Source organism: Geospiza fortis, unplaced genomic scaffold, assembly GCF_000277835.1.
Source record: "Geospiza fortis unplaced genomic scaffold, GeoFor_1.0 scaffold48, whole genome shotgun sequence".
Lineage (NCBI taxonomy): Eukaryota > Metazoa > Chordata > Aves > Passeriformes > Thraupidae > Geospiza > Geospiza fortis.
In genome coordinates, this window is record NW_005054594.1 from 164,223 (window position 1) to 180,855 (window position 16,633).

At 49.2% G+C, this 16,633-nt stretch overlaps 1 protein-coding gene across 2 annotated transcripts in view; it reads right to left on the minus strand.

The window, feature by feature from the left end:
* ASCC1 (activating signal cointegrator 1 complex subunit 1) overlaps positions 1–16,633 on the minus strand; it is a 34,108-nt gene that overhangs the window by 13,088 nt on the left and 4,387 nt on the right. For both annotated transcript variants that reach the window (XM_005430018.3, XM_031064466.1), the window contains exons 5-9: positions 16,383–16,561; positions 10,283–10,419; positions 8,072–8,191; positions 3,951–4,072; positions 1,838–1,917 (exon numbers count right to left, since the gene is read on the minus strand). In XM_005430018.3, the coding sequence (XP_005430075.1) occupies positions 1,838–1,917; positions 3,951–4,072; positions 8,072–8,191; positions 10,283–10,419; positions 16,383–16,561 (638 nt within the window). The remainder of the gene's footprint in view (positions 1–1,837; positions 1,918–3,950; positions 4,073–8,071; positions 8,192–10,282; positions 10,420–16,382; positions 16,562–16,633) is intronic.

The following is a 16,633-nucleotide window of genomic DNA, read 5'->3' on the forward strand; positions in this document are numbered from 1 at the left end:
CCTCCGGTAAGGAGCCTGGAGCTATTTATGACTCATGTAATTAATTAATGCCAACGGGCGTTCTGCTGCAGGCACGTGGGAGACCAAAGGGAAATACGAAGCGGGCAGGTTAGGAAATGTAGTGGAGGTGGGAGAGAAGGATGACATTTCTTGTGGCAAGACATGCTTTGAAGTAATTACCAGCAGTCCAAACAGCCAGCAGCTCTTTTGGCTACGTCAGTACAAAATCAATTAGGAGCCTTAAAAACGCATCGGGCTCATATTCCCGAGAGCATCAAGAATAAGAAGTAGCCAAGGAAGGAGAGCGGTTGCATTTCCAAGCACCGTGCACCGTAAGACCCTTCCCCAGATCCTCAGACCCCACAAACGGTGTGACCAGCAGAGGGAGCACCGTTAATACCGTCCCAATCACACACGGTTTGGGATGGGAGCACGGAGGAAGACCCACAGTTTGATTTTATGAGTCTCTAAAGCCTGAGGACAAGTTCAACAGAAGCAGGAGGAAGAAGTGAAGGTGAACGTGGAGAAAGCAGAGTCCTGCAGGCACTCAGGGCTCCTGCACAAATCTCCCCCTTCCAGAGCTGGCTCTCCTCACACTGGGAGCTATCCAAAACTGCAGATCACATCAAGAAAGGGACCAGGGCTGTGGCTTCCCTGCTCCAGCTTGCAATACTGCAGTCTCACACTGCACACTCAACATGTGGTGACGCTGAGTCATGACACCACGCTCGCACAGACCGTTTGAGGACAATGAGAGCTTAACCTAATTTTGTCCCTTTGTTTGTCCTCTGCACACAGATCAATCAGTTCCACTCCCTGCCTTCACATCCCCCTGCATCCAGTGCCTGATACATTATTAAGACTGTAAACACAAATAAAGCTCACTCTTCCTCTCCTCTGGGAGGGCTCTAAAGTCCTTCTGGGTCGTCCAGCTCCCACCCAGCCTGCATCCTCTCTCATGTATCTTCACTGCCAGAATATCTTCTTACCCTTCCCAAATGTACCCATGCATTGTCCTCGCTCCCTCTTATCAGAGCTGCCTGCAACAAATCCTCTCACACAATGAGGATTGCAGATTTGCTTACAAGCTGGTGCTGTTTTCCATTTCTGCTCCTCTGTGCATCTCTTTTCTCTCTGGACACTTTTCTCTCTGGGTCAAGCAGCACAGCATCAGTCTGCCACAGCCATCTGGATGAGCAGCAGAGGCTGCCTGCAGCCCCAACCCTGGCTGGCAAAGCCTGGGAGTCTCCAGCGTGCTCCCCCTTGAGCCTTTGAGCCTTTCCCAACCTCCACAGTGTGGGGGATCCTGTTTTCTAAACCTCTCATCACTGCCAAAGCCCTCAGATCCTGGTGGGACTCCCTACCACTACCCAGTATTTTTCTGGAGCAAATCAATAGCAGAGATTAAAAACCAAAAAGGAAAGAGTAAGTGAAATGAGAGTGGGGTTTAGTTTCATAAATATATATGAGTAGAACAAGAGCAACGAAGTGCTTCTTTCTGGTGGGCTGAGAATCAACTCGAGCCTGAGTCTCCAGGGTAAAACAGGAGCGAAGTAAACGACAACACGAACACCCACTTAGCATTCGTGCTTCATATCCCTGCTCTGAGCCTCAGCAGCTCCAGGAATGCTCCTGTTAAACACTCTAATGCTCCCAATTACCAGTGCTCTGGACTGTTTATTTTCTAAACAGATTCTCCCCTTCCCCCCCCCACCCCCCCAAGCCCCAGGAGATCCCATAAGCCCAAGACAAAAGCAGTCTAGAAGAGGTGTTTCGACCTCTTCTGGCTATACAATATCCATAGCTGGCTCCATTTCCCTAATTGTTTCATACTGACCTTGAGGATATTTTGGCCATTAAATGACTCCCGCTCCTTGAAAGATGATTTACCAGGCATTGTGTTGTTTCGTTCTTCAGCTGTAGAGAGAAAAGCCACCAGCAGAATGAGCTTCAGATGGGAGAACTCTGTGTGCTGTACTTCACCCCCCACTCTGTCCCTCCCCAAAGTCAGCTGCCAGCTAATAAACCATCTTTGCCCAACTCTCAGTGCAAAAAAAAACCACTTCCACTTGGATTTTAAGAGGAAAAGGGCTGGAATTGGTGCCTCTGTGGGGATCCCCTCTGTCACCTGGAGGAAAGGCCCCAAATCACAGCTACTGCTGTCGTGACTGTAGGGCTGACTGCTCAGTGCAACACACCTGCTTCTCTCTGGCTCGTTTTCATCCCTCATCCTGCCACGGCAGGGTGTGAGACAGCACTTGCATGGCCTGGAACAGCCCCAGATCCCAGGCTGAGCATGCCAGCACAGCGCCAGGCGGGATGGAGACGGCCCCAACACAAACCTGTGCTGCCTGCACCCTACGTGTGCTGGGGATGCTTCTGTGGGGTGGGCACACAGCCACACACACACAGACATTCAGAATAGCAACCCAGGCCTACAGCAGCTGCCAAAAACCTACATGTGAGATCCATTTCCCCAGAGCACGGCTGGGTTTTTATATAATCCCCAAGTACATGATCTGTGCCTTCCACAGCACCTCTGCCTCACTCAGTGAATATATTCAGTACTTCTTTTTCATCTCCATCATTAACTATGAAGTCCCCCTCACATCCAGCTTGCTGTTCAAATCCTGTATGGAATACAAAGAGACTCCTATGGCTGCCTGCAGAATGCTGGCGGAATGCTCTCCCCATTGTGTCTGAATGCCTCTCGTGCCTCATGGGGCTGTGCAGAATACAGACTGAGGATGCCAGAGCCAGCTGCCCATGTGCAGAGCCACATCAGCACTCTGGGGTCACATTTCCAGGGCTCACTTTGAGAGCCTCATCTTTACAGGGTTTCTGCACCCTGGGTGTGCTTGTTTGAGTTCAGCAGCAGTCAGAGCCAAAACCTGCCCAGAAGACAATAACACAAATCACCTGCTGTTATCACTGTCCCTGCAGAGATTCAGAGAGGCAACAACTAAAGAATTCTTGACACAACCTATTGCAGAGCACAGGGGACAGAGCACGCATGTTTGCATATGGAGAACCAGGCTGTAACACACTGCCCCACCCCAAGGATGATGCTTTTAGGGCTGCTTTATAAAGTAATGTGATCAGAGTGATGCTACAGACAGCTCAGAGCAGACAATCTTTTGGCAGAGACAGCAGACGCCATACACTCAAGAACAGCTCACATTCAGCTTCGCATCACATTCATCTGTCTGCATCTGATTTAAGGAGGAAGACAATGGAATCACTTTCCTAAAGAAATGAGCAGTCTCTAAGTTAACCAAAGAGGATTATGTTTTCATCTTGTTTGAAGGTCAGCACAACACATGGAGTTGTTACCCAGTTTAAATTCAACACTGGGACACAGAGAGCCCAAGATCTCACCTCCATGAGGAGTGGCTCAGGTCACCTGCTCTGCTCAGCCTGAAGGAGACTGAGGGGACACCTCATCAGGGTCTGCAGCTCCCTCACACAGGGCAGTGCAGGAGCAGCTCTGATCTCTGAGACCTGGGGCATTGCTGGAGCTGTGCCAGGGGAGGCTGGATATTGGGAAAAGGTTCCTTGCCCAGAGGGAACACTGCCCAGGCTCCTCAGGAAATGGTCAGAGCTCCAGGAGTGTTTGGACAATGTTCTCAGGCACAGGGTGGGATTGTTGGGGTGTACTGGGCAGGGTCAGGAGTTGGGCTGGATGATCCCTTCCCACTCAGGACATTCTATGATTCTACTTGAACGTTTTTCTCCCTAGCCCAGATACTATGAATGCTACAGGCTGCCAAGGTTTTGAATCTATAACTTTTGTTCATTGCTTTATTTTCTTCTGGGTTTTATCTGCAGACATCTCCCCCCCAGCCCTGTAAGTAAGAAAAACCACACTGAAAAAGCAAACAAAAGCATCTGCTGAGCAAAGGGACTACTTTAAATGCATTTAGCAGCAAGAATGAAGGCTCTGTACGTACTTGGATCTTTCCTGAAGAGAGTGTTCATGACTGTGGCATGCAGCTTCACCCTGTCCCACTCTTTAAGCATCAGGCCAGAGGCCACAAAGCGCTCCACCAGCTGATCAGCGAGCATCTGCAACCTGGGAGGCAAAGGGAAAGAACAGGGCCACGTGAAACAAGGAGCCTCTGCAGCATCAGCTTTGGGCTTTTCAGCCAGAAGGGCAGCAAGTGTGAAATGAAGTCTCTGCCTGCACACAGGAAAGGGAGCCGGTCCCTGATGGAGAGCGAGCAGAGGCATCAGCATTCAGCTCTAATGCAAAAAGTTCTGAGTGTTGCACAAAGCTTCCTCTGTGATCGCTTCTGCTGCAAATATTCCACGAGGAAGGGCAGATTTAGCACAGCAGAGAGCTCACTCACAGTGACAGATGTTACTGGGAGCTGAAGGATGCATCTTCCTACTGCCAGGAAACACAATGTGACTCTCCTTGCAAATGCTAAAATCTGCACACCCGCAGGGGCCTGGGCACCTTGGCTCCCAGGATGTGCTCAGGGACTGCTGCAGCCTGGCTCCTCTGTGCCCCAGATATCCAACCCAGCCCTGGGCTTGCTGTCTGGGAGAGCCCAGAACGTGGTGACAGGGCCACAAACCCTGCCAGCACATCCTGGTGAGCACTCCAGCTTTGGAGCTGCTGAGCAAGCAAAATCCAAGGACTCATTCCCACCTTTGTGTCTGGCCTTGACTGTCAGGATCTGAGGGCAGACCCATCCTAGGACAGGGAGCAGGAGCAGGGATCAGAGCACTGTGCTCATGTCTAACGAGCTGAAGGAGCTTCCAGGCTGCTGCTGTGCCCAAAAAAATTGCTGCAGTGCCTGATTCTTACTAAAGGTAGAGAAGATATGCCAGAATGAGAGAATGAGAGCTTCCCATCTCTGAAAGCAAGGCCAGAGGGTATTCAGTCTGTGCAGAAGAATCTGAGCTTCTCCCAGCACGTCCCAGGGATCAGAAGCTTTCTGCTCTGAGGTCCCACCACGGTGTCTCAGCTGTGGCAGAGCATGGCCTGTCCCCAGAGCCTGAGGCTGCCACGCTCTGGATGCCAGCTCTGACCTCACTGCTGGCTTTGGGCTGCCCCACAGGGGCTGCCAGCCCCCATGTGACCATTTCAAGACTCTCAAACTACCAATTGTCACGGCTTTTTACTATTTTCTGGCTTTACTTCAGTGATTTTTAAAATTAGGCAATGACAAAGATTAAATGAATATCATTACAGACAATACTGAAACAAATTAACAGAGGATAGCTCAAGTGAAAATGGTGCTTTATTACGTTATAAAGTTAATCAAGGAAATAAAACAAATTAGAATGAATTATAATGGAAATTATTTGCCATGTGGGAGGCATCAGAGCATGATCCCTCTTTCAGTCTGAGCCATTCTATGTGCAGAAGGGCTTGCCAACCCCTAATTCTGTCTGCAGTTATGCAAGCTAAGTCAGGATAAATCAAATCTCCTGCTTTACAGCTTAAGCTGATCAAGATCATCCAAAGATCAGGAAGGAACTCCACCCCTCAGCCACGCCAGGAACTACACAGAGCTAACAGGACATCTTGCATGAGGCAGGAAGGCACACACCTCTCTCCAGCACAGGCTGCAGCACTCTGATCCAGCACAGGAAGCCACGTGGCTGCTGCTCTCCTCTGGTATTGGCCTTGCAGCTCAGAAACTGCTTCCCCATTTCCCTCAGCAAGGCACAGCAGGTTTCAGCAGGTTCAAGGAGCTGCTCAGCAACGACCTGTGTCACAGGCCAGAAAACAAAGCAGGGGCTTTCTGGACACATCACCATTTGTCCTCTCTTTATAATCACTGCTGGTCCAACACAGTGTCTGCTGGAATCTCAAAGGAAGGAAAAGCTGCTCTCCATCAACACAAAAATACCTTCACCCAGATGGTCATGGGGTACACTAAACAGGGAATTGTCACTGGCCCCAAAGGTGCCAGAGCTCCAGGAGCATTTGAACAACACTCTCAGGGACAGAGTGGTGCTGTTGGGGTGTCCTGGCCAGAGGAAGGAGCTGGACTCAATGACCCCCATTGCTCCCTCCCAACTCAGCCTGTTCTGTGATTCTGTGAATCAATCTGCAGGTGAGGGCAGGACCAGCCTGGGCCAAGGATTAAAACTTCAAATTGCTTGGCTTTCTCTGAGCCTGCTGCTATGCAAAAAGCAAAAGAGGTGCTGTGGAAGAGAAGCCTGGCAGTTTCCAGGTGCCAAGCAAAGCACAGGGTCTGGTTTTGTTAAAAACCTCAGCCAACAGATCTCTGTGAAGGACAGTGGAGACATCAGTCCTTTCTTGGGGGGGTGGGGAGTGCTGTTTTCAGTTTCAAGGCCAGGTGGATTTGAAGACCTCACTTCTGTCCCCTGCCCAAAGCAGCTCTGCCAGCCCTGATGCACATCAGCACTTTCTCCAGCACTATGCCCAAGTGTGTTCTCATCACACAGGGCACAGCTGGCACCTCAAACAGAGCAGGGTGCAAGTACCAACAATTCCAGCTGTCCCCAGAGGCAGGCAGACATCACTGTCAATTCAGGCCCTGTTTATGCTCTACAGGATTCCTCTCCCAGCTCCTCAGGCTGCAGATTTATTTTCAGATGCAACCAGACTGGCAAGCATTGCACCTCAGCAAGAGCCAGAGCTTGGTGACTCAGGAGAAGAGGCCCAGGGTTGGTATTTTAGATTCTCTCTACAGCAAAACCCACCAAAGGACATTTGGGTCACGCAGTGTCTGTCTCCATCTCATCTTTCCAAGTGCTTCTGCTCTCTTTCTCCCTGTGCTCTGGCTCCTGGCTGATCTCTGCCTTGCCCTGGTTCCCCACCTGCCCCATTTGTTTTTATCTCACCTCTTCCAGGGTAGGACAGACTTCAAAGTGGAAGAGCCAAGAAAAGACTTCAATTCCTACTGCCTCTCAGCAGTTCTTGCATTTTTCATTTTCCCCCTCATTTCCTTATCCCACTTCCGATCTCTGACTTCAACACAGCCTCCAAAGTGTGGTTTAAAGCAGGGCCCCCCTCACCATCTCCTCAGCCCTCAGGGAAAGGATGTGCCAGAACACATCCCTTCTTCCCTGAGCCAGTCCCTGCTCACAGCCTCCCTCCTCCAGCTGCACCTCTGCTAGCTCCTGCTGTCCTCTGGCAATGGGAACACACAACAAAAGGGCAGTGCTGTCAGGCACAGAAGGCTGAGGCTCAGAGACAGGAGGTAAAGCTCTTTGGGCTACTCCCCTTCCCTGTTTCTGGCAACCAGCAGCACTGAGTACAACAGCTCTTATGTTAATCACAGAATCCACAGTGGCTTGGGTTGGAAGGGGTGTTAAAGATCAGCTGCTTCCAAGCCCTGCCATGGGCAGAGACACCTTCCACCAGACCAGGGTGCTCCAAGCCACACCTGTGTTTCCTCAGTCTTCAAGAAAGCACCAAGAGAAAAGATGGTGCTGCCACTGGTGACGTAGTCCTTGTCAAAAACAAGATGAAGGAAAGTTGTCCAGACACTAGCACATCCTGGGCAGGGCTGTTTGCAGAGCTGAAGCCATCAGCCACAGTGGTGAGCAGCACAAACACTGGGGCTGACACCAACCAGGCTTCAAGATCCTGCAGCAGCAGCTCCAAAAGACATTTCACACCCAGCACCCATTCCAGGCTGCTGCAGACACACAAACCAGCTCTGCAATCAGGTCATGCTCTTCTGAGGACCTTCTGGGCTAACTGGGTTTTAGGAATAATTAAGTGCTGCAGAATAGAACACACCAGGCTGTCCAGATTGATCTGGACTGCAGGTTGGGAACTAGAGGCCAAATCATCCTGCCTTCTAAGTCCTCTCAGGAGTATCTCCTTGGCCATCTTATCCCTGTGTGAGCTGTGACTCCATCACTCACCCTGACAGACTGCTGCAGAAACAAACAACATCCTTCAGCTGCAGTGACTGAGTTAAAGAGCACACACATCACTGCCTTAGCTGCTTCAGGAAGCAAGGATGACTTCATCTTGGTGACTCTGCTGGCCTGAGGACTGCCAGGAACACCCACCAGCTCCAGAGGGTTTCCCTGGCACTCTGGGGAGGAATGGAAGACAGGAGCACGGGGAACTCACCTGTCTGAGCCATCCTTCATGTGGACTTTGGCATAAAGGACATCTGTCATAGCAGGGTCATCGTTCATGTACTCCACTCCTGCCACCACCACCGTCAGGGGCTGGCCTCCAGTAATTTGGCTAAAATTAAAGAAATTCCTAATGTTAAAAAGAAAAACATCACACCAGCTCTTGAAATGCAACACATAACAAATATTTGGGTTTACTATGGGAATGAGATTAGATACTCTTTTTGCCACAGTGAGACACAAATCTGATGTTAAGTGGGACTCAAATGTTACACAGAGCCTATGGAGCAGTGAACTCCACTCAGGAGTTCTTTTCTGTCCCCTATTTTTCAGCTTGTTTGCCCTGCAAACACCCAAACTCAAAAAGTCTCCCTAATTCCTAAAACTCAAAAGCTTATGGCTGCTATTGCCTTATCCCCTGAGTGGTTAAAAGAATTTGAGTTCATACATTTGGTGTTTCAGATACACATTAAGTCAACTTGTCAGTGCTCACAGGCCAGGCCAACAAGGAGATCTCCATCCACATGTCAGAAAACCCAGCAGAAGGAAATGGTTCAAGTTCTCATTCCAGAGAGGCTCCTGCCTCCCTGTGAAAAGACCAACCATAAAGTCCCTGATTTTTGCTGGGAAAGGTACTTGATACAGAACACAGCTCTGAGTGCAACATCCAGCCAGTAAACTGAGCTGGTTTGAAATCAGCTCCAGCTCTTCATGCAGGATATCATATGCACTCCCACACCTGCAAACGCCCTGTAGAGTTTATCTGCTTCCCAACAGCATCCTGGGGAGGCTGGTGCCACAGCCAGTGCTCCCTGTGAGTAAGTGATGCCTTGTTTAACACCCAGGGCTCGTGCAAAGAACAGGGAGTGTCTGGCCAAGCAGATGTAACAAACGCAAGTTAACAAGGTGAATGTGACTTTGCTCTGACCTTGCTCACTCCTGTTCAGCTTTTGAGGTTCTCAGCAAAGATTCCCAAGTGAAATAAGCAGTGTGATTTCCCTTCCTGGTATAGTTACTGGGAGGGAAACAGCACAAATGTACTATTATGGACACCAAATTAACAGCACTAAAGGTCACATACTCTAAAAAGGGTCAAAATGGTCACAGCTACCCTCAGAAGGCACTGCCTGCACTTTAGAAAAGGAAATGAAAGCTAATGAAGGTTTATGTAGGTGGAAGGGAGCCTAATTAATTTTCCAAGTATATTTACTTGGGTGTGGAAGGGGAAATAAACTAAAGGTTACCTTCAAGTGTTGATTCCCCCTTTACTAAAGGAAACAGGGAGCAATGATTTTCTCGGCATCAGTTCAATCCACTTATGTGGAAGCTAGCACTTTCCAAATACTGCATTCAGAGCCTCCCCCTGGAAACACACTTGCATTTCTGTTCAACAGCTGAACTGAAACCATCCTTTTAAAGGCAGAGGTATGAATTCTGGCCATGCATTAATTCCCACAGATATCAGCTGGCATAGCGTGGCCAATTCTTCACGCACCGAGGCAGCAAATAAATGAATGCAAAGGATCCGTGCTCTGTGTGCAAAGGCTTTGCAGAAATAAATAAATAAACCACCCCCTCAGGCCATCTTCAATTACTAAGCTGACCAGAGATAAGCTAATTAAGGTGTCACTGGAGCACATTTGCAGCCAAAGCCCCAACATCTGCAGCTGGGTGTTAACAGGCAGCGAGGCAGCCGCGCTCCCGGAGCAGCACGGACGCTTTCAGGCTGATCCCTCACAGGGCTCCTGATGGCTCCCCTCGCCCAGGAATGTGTGTCAAGGACACCTCAGCATCTGCTCTGAGGCAGGAGGGAAGCGCCAGAGCCCACTGCAGGCAGTGTGCAAAGGTAAGGGAGCTCAGCCCTCCCTCTGCTGCAGGCAGGGGACAGCAGCAAAAACTGCTCAGGCACAAAGAATGGGGATGCACGTGAGGAAGGGAAGTGAGCAGAGCAGGTTTTCAAGGAATGCTGAGGGTCTGAGCTGAGCTACAGATGTTGTAAGGCTCTCTATGGCTGCTCAGTGATTTCTACTGCCCCATTTGAAACATTTCTAAATGTTTCAAAACATTTCTAAATTTTTCTAAATTTCTAGAGTTGAGAGAAGACTACTGAGCTGCTCTTCTCTTCACTGCTCCTCATCAAAACAGAGTGCTGCTTTCCCCTCTATCAAGGCCTTGGTGATGACATCCCTCTCCCACCACTTACTCCACAAAGTCCTCTTTGCACTGCTGCAGGAGGTCACAGGCTCTCTGGATCTCTTGTTCGTTCAGGAGCACCAGCGTCCCGATAGTCAGGTGAAGCTTTGCAGGGTTCTGGAACAGGCTGCTGCTGACCCCGTGATCCTACAAATCAATCCATCACATAGAGGTGTCTTACCTCATCCACACACACCCTGCTCCACCACAGGGACAAACACTACAGAAAGCAGGTATTAAGTCACTGGCATCAATCCTTTTATCTCTGGTCGGGTTGGTAATGACTCGAAGTTGAAAATTTCTCAGCCTGGCAGATGAGCTGCAGTCCCACCACAGCTCCCTGCCTGCTCTTCCATCAGAGCTGCTCAACAGCAGCCTGCAAGATCAGGACAGCAGGCTGTAACTTGGTACCCAGGACCTGCAACACTCACTTGAATTGGGGGTTTTTGGGAGGAGACTTCCACAGCTGTCGACGCAGCATCTGCTACTAGCAATGAACTCAACACAAGCCAGCTCAGATTTAAAACTTCAATCCATTTCTTGTGCAATAAAGCTGAGACCAGCTGTAGTGACAAGCTCTAAATGGTCTCTAAATCCTGTCTAAACACAGGTTGCACCTCACAACAGAAGCACAGCTAATACCAGCTCTGATAATTATACTTTTCTTCTTCCCATACACCCTATAGTTTGCTGAGGTGAATTAAGTTTAAATTCCCTTTATAAGAAGAGCTGTGTGTTGTTGCTGGGGAGGAACTGCTCCCAGGTGGAGCAGTGGTTACATCCAGCTTTAAGAAACGTGCAATTCAGTTCTAGGATACTTATAAAAATACCTCAAGGATGGCTAACACGCCCATATTAAAACAATTATTTCCACTTCGTGGTCGCTTCCCATCAGCACATTAAATAACCTCCAATTTTAACTCCAGAAGAAGCCTACCTGCCAGGCCATGGAAGCCTTTCTGCATCTGAAAAGAGTGCATCAGCTGAGAACAGTAACTTTGAAGTTTCTACTGTGCTCCAGAGTTTGAAATAAAACCTTTCAGACGTTTAAATGCTGCAGTATCTCAGCCTGTCAAGAGTTTCATGCTCCACATCTCGCTCAGCATTTTTCATGCCTAATGATCACGCGCAGACCCTTCCTTACAGCACAGCTTATGGGCTGGACTAGGGACAAGGCAGGCTGCAAAGCAGAGGCCAGGGGCTTGCTCCAGCAGCCACAGCCTGGCAAACACCAGCGATGGCCCCATCTCACTTCTTCCTACCTTCCCCTCCCTGCAGTAAAAGCTTTGTGGTTTCCTTTAATTCATGCTGCTGTTCACATGCATGACAGGACATGATTTCTCTCTGTCAGCCTTTTTTCTCCAGTGATATCTGCAGCCAGAGAATATTTGGCCCTTCACAGAACAACAGCTTGGGTAACAGAACCTGGGAGAAGGTTTGATTCAACCTTGCCATGGACAAGCAGCCGAGGTCACAGAGGGCACAGATGAGGCACAGTAACACAGCCCTTTGCAGCTCAGAAAGCCAAAGCCCTGCCCTCATTTTCTGCCTCAGCAAAATTTGTGCTGTAAACATGACCCTACCCCAAAAGCAGCATTTTAACTGAGGTTTTCAACACCTGAGTGTGGGCTGAGCTGACAAACGATGGCACGTCACCTCCACGAGCCACACTACTGCTGCTGGGGAGCTCAGCAGGGAAGGGCAGTGCACAGTGAGCAGGCCCAGACCTAGATAATCCTCCTGCTTTACTCCCTAGTATTTCAGGCAGCTCCTCAAAACCCTGCTTACACTCCCTACTGTTTCACAGGCCAGCAGATCCCACTTCCCCCACACATAAAATAGATGCTGCGTCAGAGCTGGCTCTCCCTGGAGCAGCCAACGTTCCTGAGGGTGTCTCAGCAGCCCTGCCTGGCTGGATGCTGCTCACCAGGATGCAAAAAAACCTGGAACTCGATTACTCTAATCCCAGATCATGATGTGTGATCAGCAATCACTGAGTCACCTCAGGGGAACCTGCCCTGTTGTCTCTACAAAAATTTACTGTTCAAACCTGGGCTCTTTAGGATGTATTGAGAGGCAGGAAGAATAATCCCTTTATGCACTATCCCTATGTGATGACTGTCCTTTGTAGCTCATGCCTCTCCCTAACACTGCCCTGTCACGGTCAAAAAAAAACCCAACTCATTTCCACTCAGTCATTTTTTCACCCTCCTGCTACCAAAGACTTCTACCTCTGCTCTCCTTCTTTAGAAGGAACACAAAAAGGGTTTTATCTGGGGTCTCCAACTCCTTGCAAAGCCCAAGCACGTTGTCCCTCCAAATGTAAGACCCTGTAGTAGGGAAACCCTAAATTACAACACACTTCAGCCCAGGGATCAAGCTCCTTAGCTCTTCCACCCTGGCCCTGCCCTCTCTACTGTTTTAAGAGCTACCAATGTTTGCAGACAGATTTATGTTTTTCAGGTTTTTTTTCCTCAAGAGCAGGATGCTGCATGTCAGCTATGTGCCCTGTGCCACCCTGATGCACAAACAAAGGAGTGAGCCAGGAAAACAGTATTTGCACAGGATTGACTGAAGAGCTACAGGCTCAAAAACCCCTCCCACTTTCTGTCCCTTCCCCTCTGAGATAAAACACCTCATTAGCAATGTTTGGTATTTACAGGTTGCCATGTATGACAGCAATCATGTTTCTTTTCCCTGCTACAGCTGCAGCCTGTTCATTCTGCAAATGCTGCACAGCTCTCCAAGACCCAACTGTGATTTTTCACAGCAATGCTTCTGCAAAGCCTCTTCACTTTTCCACCTTCATGCTCAGACAGACAGCTCTCCTCACTCTGACACCTACATGACTGTGAGAGAGAGGAGACTTCCAAGGTCATCCAGTCCTTCCACTGCACCACATCAGTGATGAGCCTGGCCAGGTGAGCCACCTCCCCATATTTAGATTAAATTAACCTAAAAGAACCTCCCCTCAGCCCTGCTTCATCTCCCTGCCAGCCCTGACTGTACAGCATGAACAACACCTGAAGTGTTCTGTATTTCAGCACAAGGTTTATCTTCTAAAAGCATTTAAAGACACACACAGAAAAAACTTAGAAAGCATATACCTACCAACAAAATGCTATAAAATATAAATGAATGGTTGTCATGGTAACTGCTTCAGAGAGAAACAGAGTCCCTCACAAATGCTCAATGGCCAGAAGAGATTCTCACACACACAACATACACACACACACCTGCTCCTTTCCCTTCCTTGCCATTATTATCCCTCATTCAAAGGCTGAAGTTCACCTCATTCTGTGATGTTTTGCACCAGGTAGAGAAACACCCCACTTCTGTCACTGAAACCCATTCAGATTTCCTCAAGTATTCCAAGAAATCCCATTGCTTTGGACAAATCTATAAGCTTTTTTATTGCTCTGTGAGGCACAGTTTTGAATTACTGTTTTTCATTACTGATGTGGTTTCTAGCAGACCCTGCTGTGAGATAAAGTGGTATTAGAGTGGCATTACTGGCTGGAGGAGTGATTGAGAGAGGCACGGGGCTGCACAGCACTCCTCCAACTAACAGGAAGCAATAAATACATCTAGAAACCCTTCTGCTAATACCAGGAGAAGGAAGGGCAGAAAAATAAAGCACTATATATTCCTAAGCTAAGCATATGCAGCCCCCTGAATACCTGTTACTGACTGAGTTCTACATTTCAAACTGAAAATTGAAACTCTAGAGCTGATGTAAGCAGTGCCAGGAACATTTCAGGCCCTTACAGGATTTGGAGCTGTCCAGGCACAGAACAAAAACTGCAGGACAGACAGAAGGACAGGCAGGAGGAGGACAGATGTACATGGCCAATACTCGGTCTCAGCACTTCTCTGACCAAGGCTGGGTTGCTGCAGTTTTCTGAGACAAGGTTTGCAGGCAGCTCCTTCCAAATGTGACTGACAGCACTTGAGGAATGCACAAAGTCTGTGAACCTGTTTTTAAGAGATGGCAGACAACCCCCCTCTCCCCAGAGATGCAAACTGACATTTAAGAGTAAACAAGAGAGACACAATGTGACAGACAAGACCAGGAGGGGTTTGGAGAGCAAGTAGCGTCACCAGTGGAGAATGGCTGCAGAGATGCAACCCACCAAGGAGGCAGGAAAAATGAGTGTTCTGCAGGGAGAAGGGCTGGTCCTGGGTGAGCCTGTTGTGCTGCAGGATTGAAAACACTGGAGGAGAGCACACACAACAGCACTGCCTGCAAAGGTGGATAAAACACACATCTTAGAAACTGAAAGGACTTAGAAAGGTCCTTGGAAGACTCATCCAACACCAGAGCAGCCAGAAGCCAGCAGGTGGTATGGGATAGACTGAGGTTACTGCAGCAGGCAAGGCCATAGGGAGGGACCACAGAGATCCACAGGACCTGCTGGCAGACAGCTAGAGGAGGAGGATCAAATACATGGAGTCCAGGATGCCAAGCCTTCAGGCAGAGCAGTGCCAGATCCCCAGGAAGGCCAGGTGAAAGGGCTGCAGCAGCCATAAGCCCAGGCAGAAGGGAATAAAGGGCAAGAGAAAGCCCATGCTGAAATAAACAGCCTCACTCCAGAGCCAATGGCACCAGCAGCCCCTACAGAGCCCTGTGCAGGTCAGCAGCCCCCAAAGAGCTGCCTCTCTCACTGTACCAGAGCCCTGTGCAGGCCACCAGCCCCCAAAAAGCTGCTTCTCTCACTGTACCAGAGCCCTGTGCAGGCCACCAGCCCCCCAAAGAGCTGCCTCTCTCACTGTACCTTGGTGTGTCCCACACAAGGACTGGAAGCAGAAACCAACAGAGGGAGCCAGGCCATCACTGATGCCAGCCCCAGGTCCCAATTCTCTGTCCAGCCTACACCTTCCCAGGCTAATGTTTCCACCCCCCTGCCTGCAGGGCATTCCTTTAATCAAGGTGAGCTTTAATAAAGGTAGTGCTGCTGGCTAATGAGGAGAGATCATGCTCTAGCCTGAGGGAAAGGTTCTCCTGGCACTGCACTGGCTAATCCCTGGGACTGCTGGCCAATTTCAGCTGCATTTAATGTCAGGTGATAGAAAGCTCCTAAAGTGTCAAGGAATTAAGCAGCTGGGAGGAGAACAGGGGCTTAAATCCCGACTGCCAGGAAAGACAAGACTGCAAAGACAGCTCATTTCTGCTCTTGGAGATGAAACAACTGACATGCAAGTGACCATGAGAACTTCAGCAAGAACTCATATCTCCCCAGATGTCAGATAATTCACACCCATGGCATGAAGACATAGGAAACTAAACTTCTTAAGCCGTGTTATCTGCAAGATTGTATTTTCCCCTTAGCAAGGCACCAGAAGAGGTGATGGAGATGAAAGTGAAGAGTATCAGCCCACAGAGCCCTGCAGTGTGCCTGCAATGCAACCTGCAGCAGCCACAGAGAGACCTCTCTGCTGCCTAGAGATGTCCTGCAGCAGACACAGAGGACATGGCAATTTAATAACACCATTCCCTCTCCTCAGCCCAGCCACTTCTGTCAGCCCAAAAGCACACTAAAATAAACCAGGGAATGCAGAGCTTTCCCTTCATTTTCTTCCTCATTTCCCTATGCCTAACTATTTCCTGCTCCTCCCAACCCAAGATCTGAAGGCAAGTAGGAGTGCTGTCAGCACAAAGTCTCCTGGGGAAGAAGGGAAGTGATGAGATTTGCAGGATGGCATGTGCTACCAAGTCATTCTCACTCAGCTCTGGCAATGACACCCGTCTTCCTGCACTGGCAGGAGCCAAAAGGAAAGTAAAACAGAAGCAGCAGCAAATTTGTAACTTCTTACCTAATTTCATGGTTATGTAAAAATCATACAAAATGTAGACAGGTCCACCACATTATTTAGTGACTTTCCTATTAAAAACAAAAAACCCCAACCCTCTTTTGAAACTTAGTGAATTGTTAGTAGAGATTTTTCTAGATGGGAGGATATCTAAGTAAACCATTCCACTCTTCAGAAAATTTCACAACAGCACTCAACAAATTCACTAGCAGGCCCACTAACTGAAAGTCTTCAAGAAAAATGCCAAAGAGCTCTGGCAATAAATGAAACAGCACACTAATCCTCATGTGGATCCCTACCTTTGAGCACTTGTGCAGCACCTCCTCCTTGAAGTGCAGGAAGTTCTGCTGGATGGCAGGCTGGTTGAGGGGCAGCGACAGGAAGTGTGTGAAGGGCTGCCTCCTGCGGAAGCTGTCCAGGAGCACCTCGAGCCGCGTCCGCGCAGAGACGACCCCGCTCCGCTGCTGGCCCGTGATCACTGCAGGCAAACACAGCATCAACAGCCCCTCTGCTTCCCTGAAGCTCTCTGCTGTCAGCCCCAGGCTCCCAA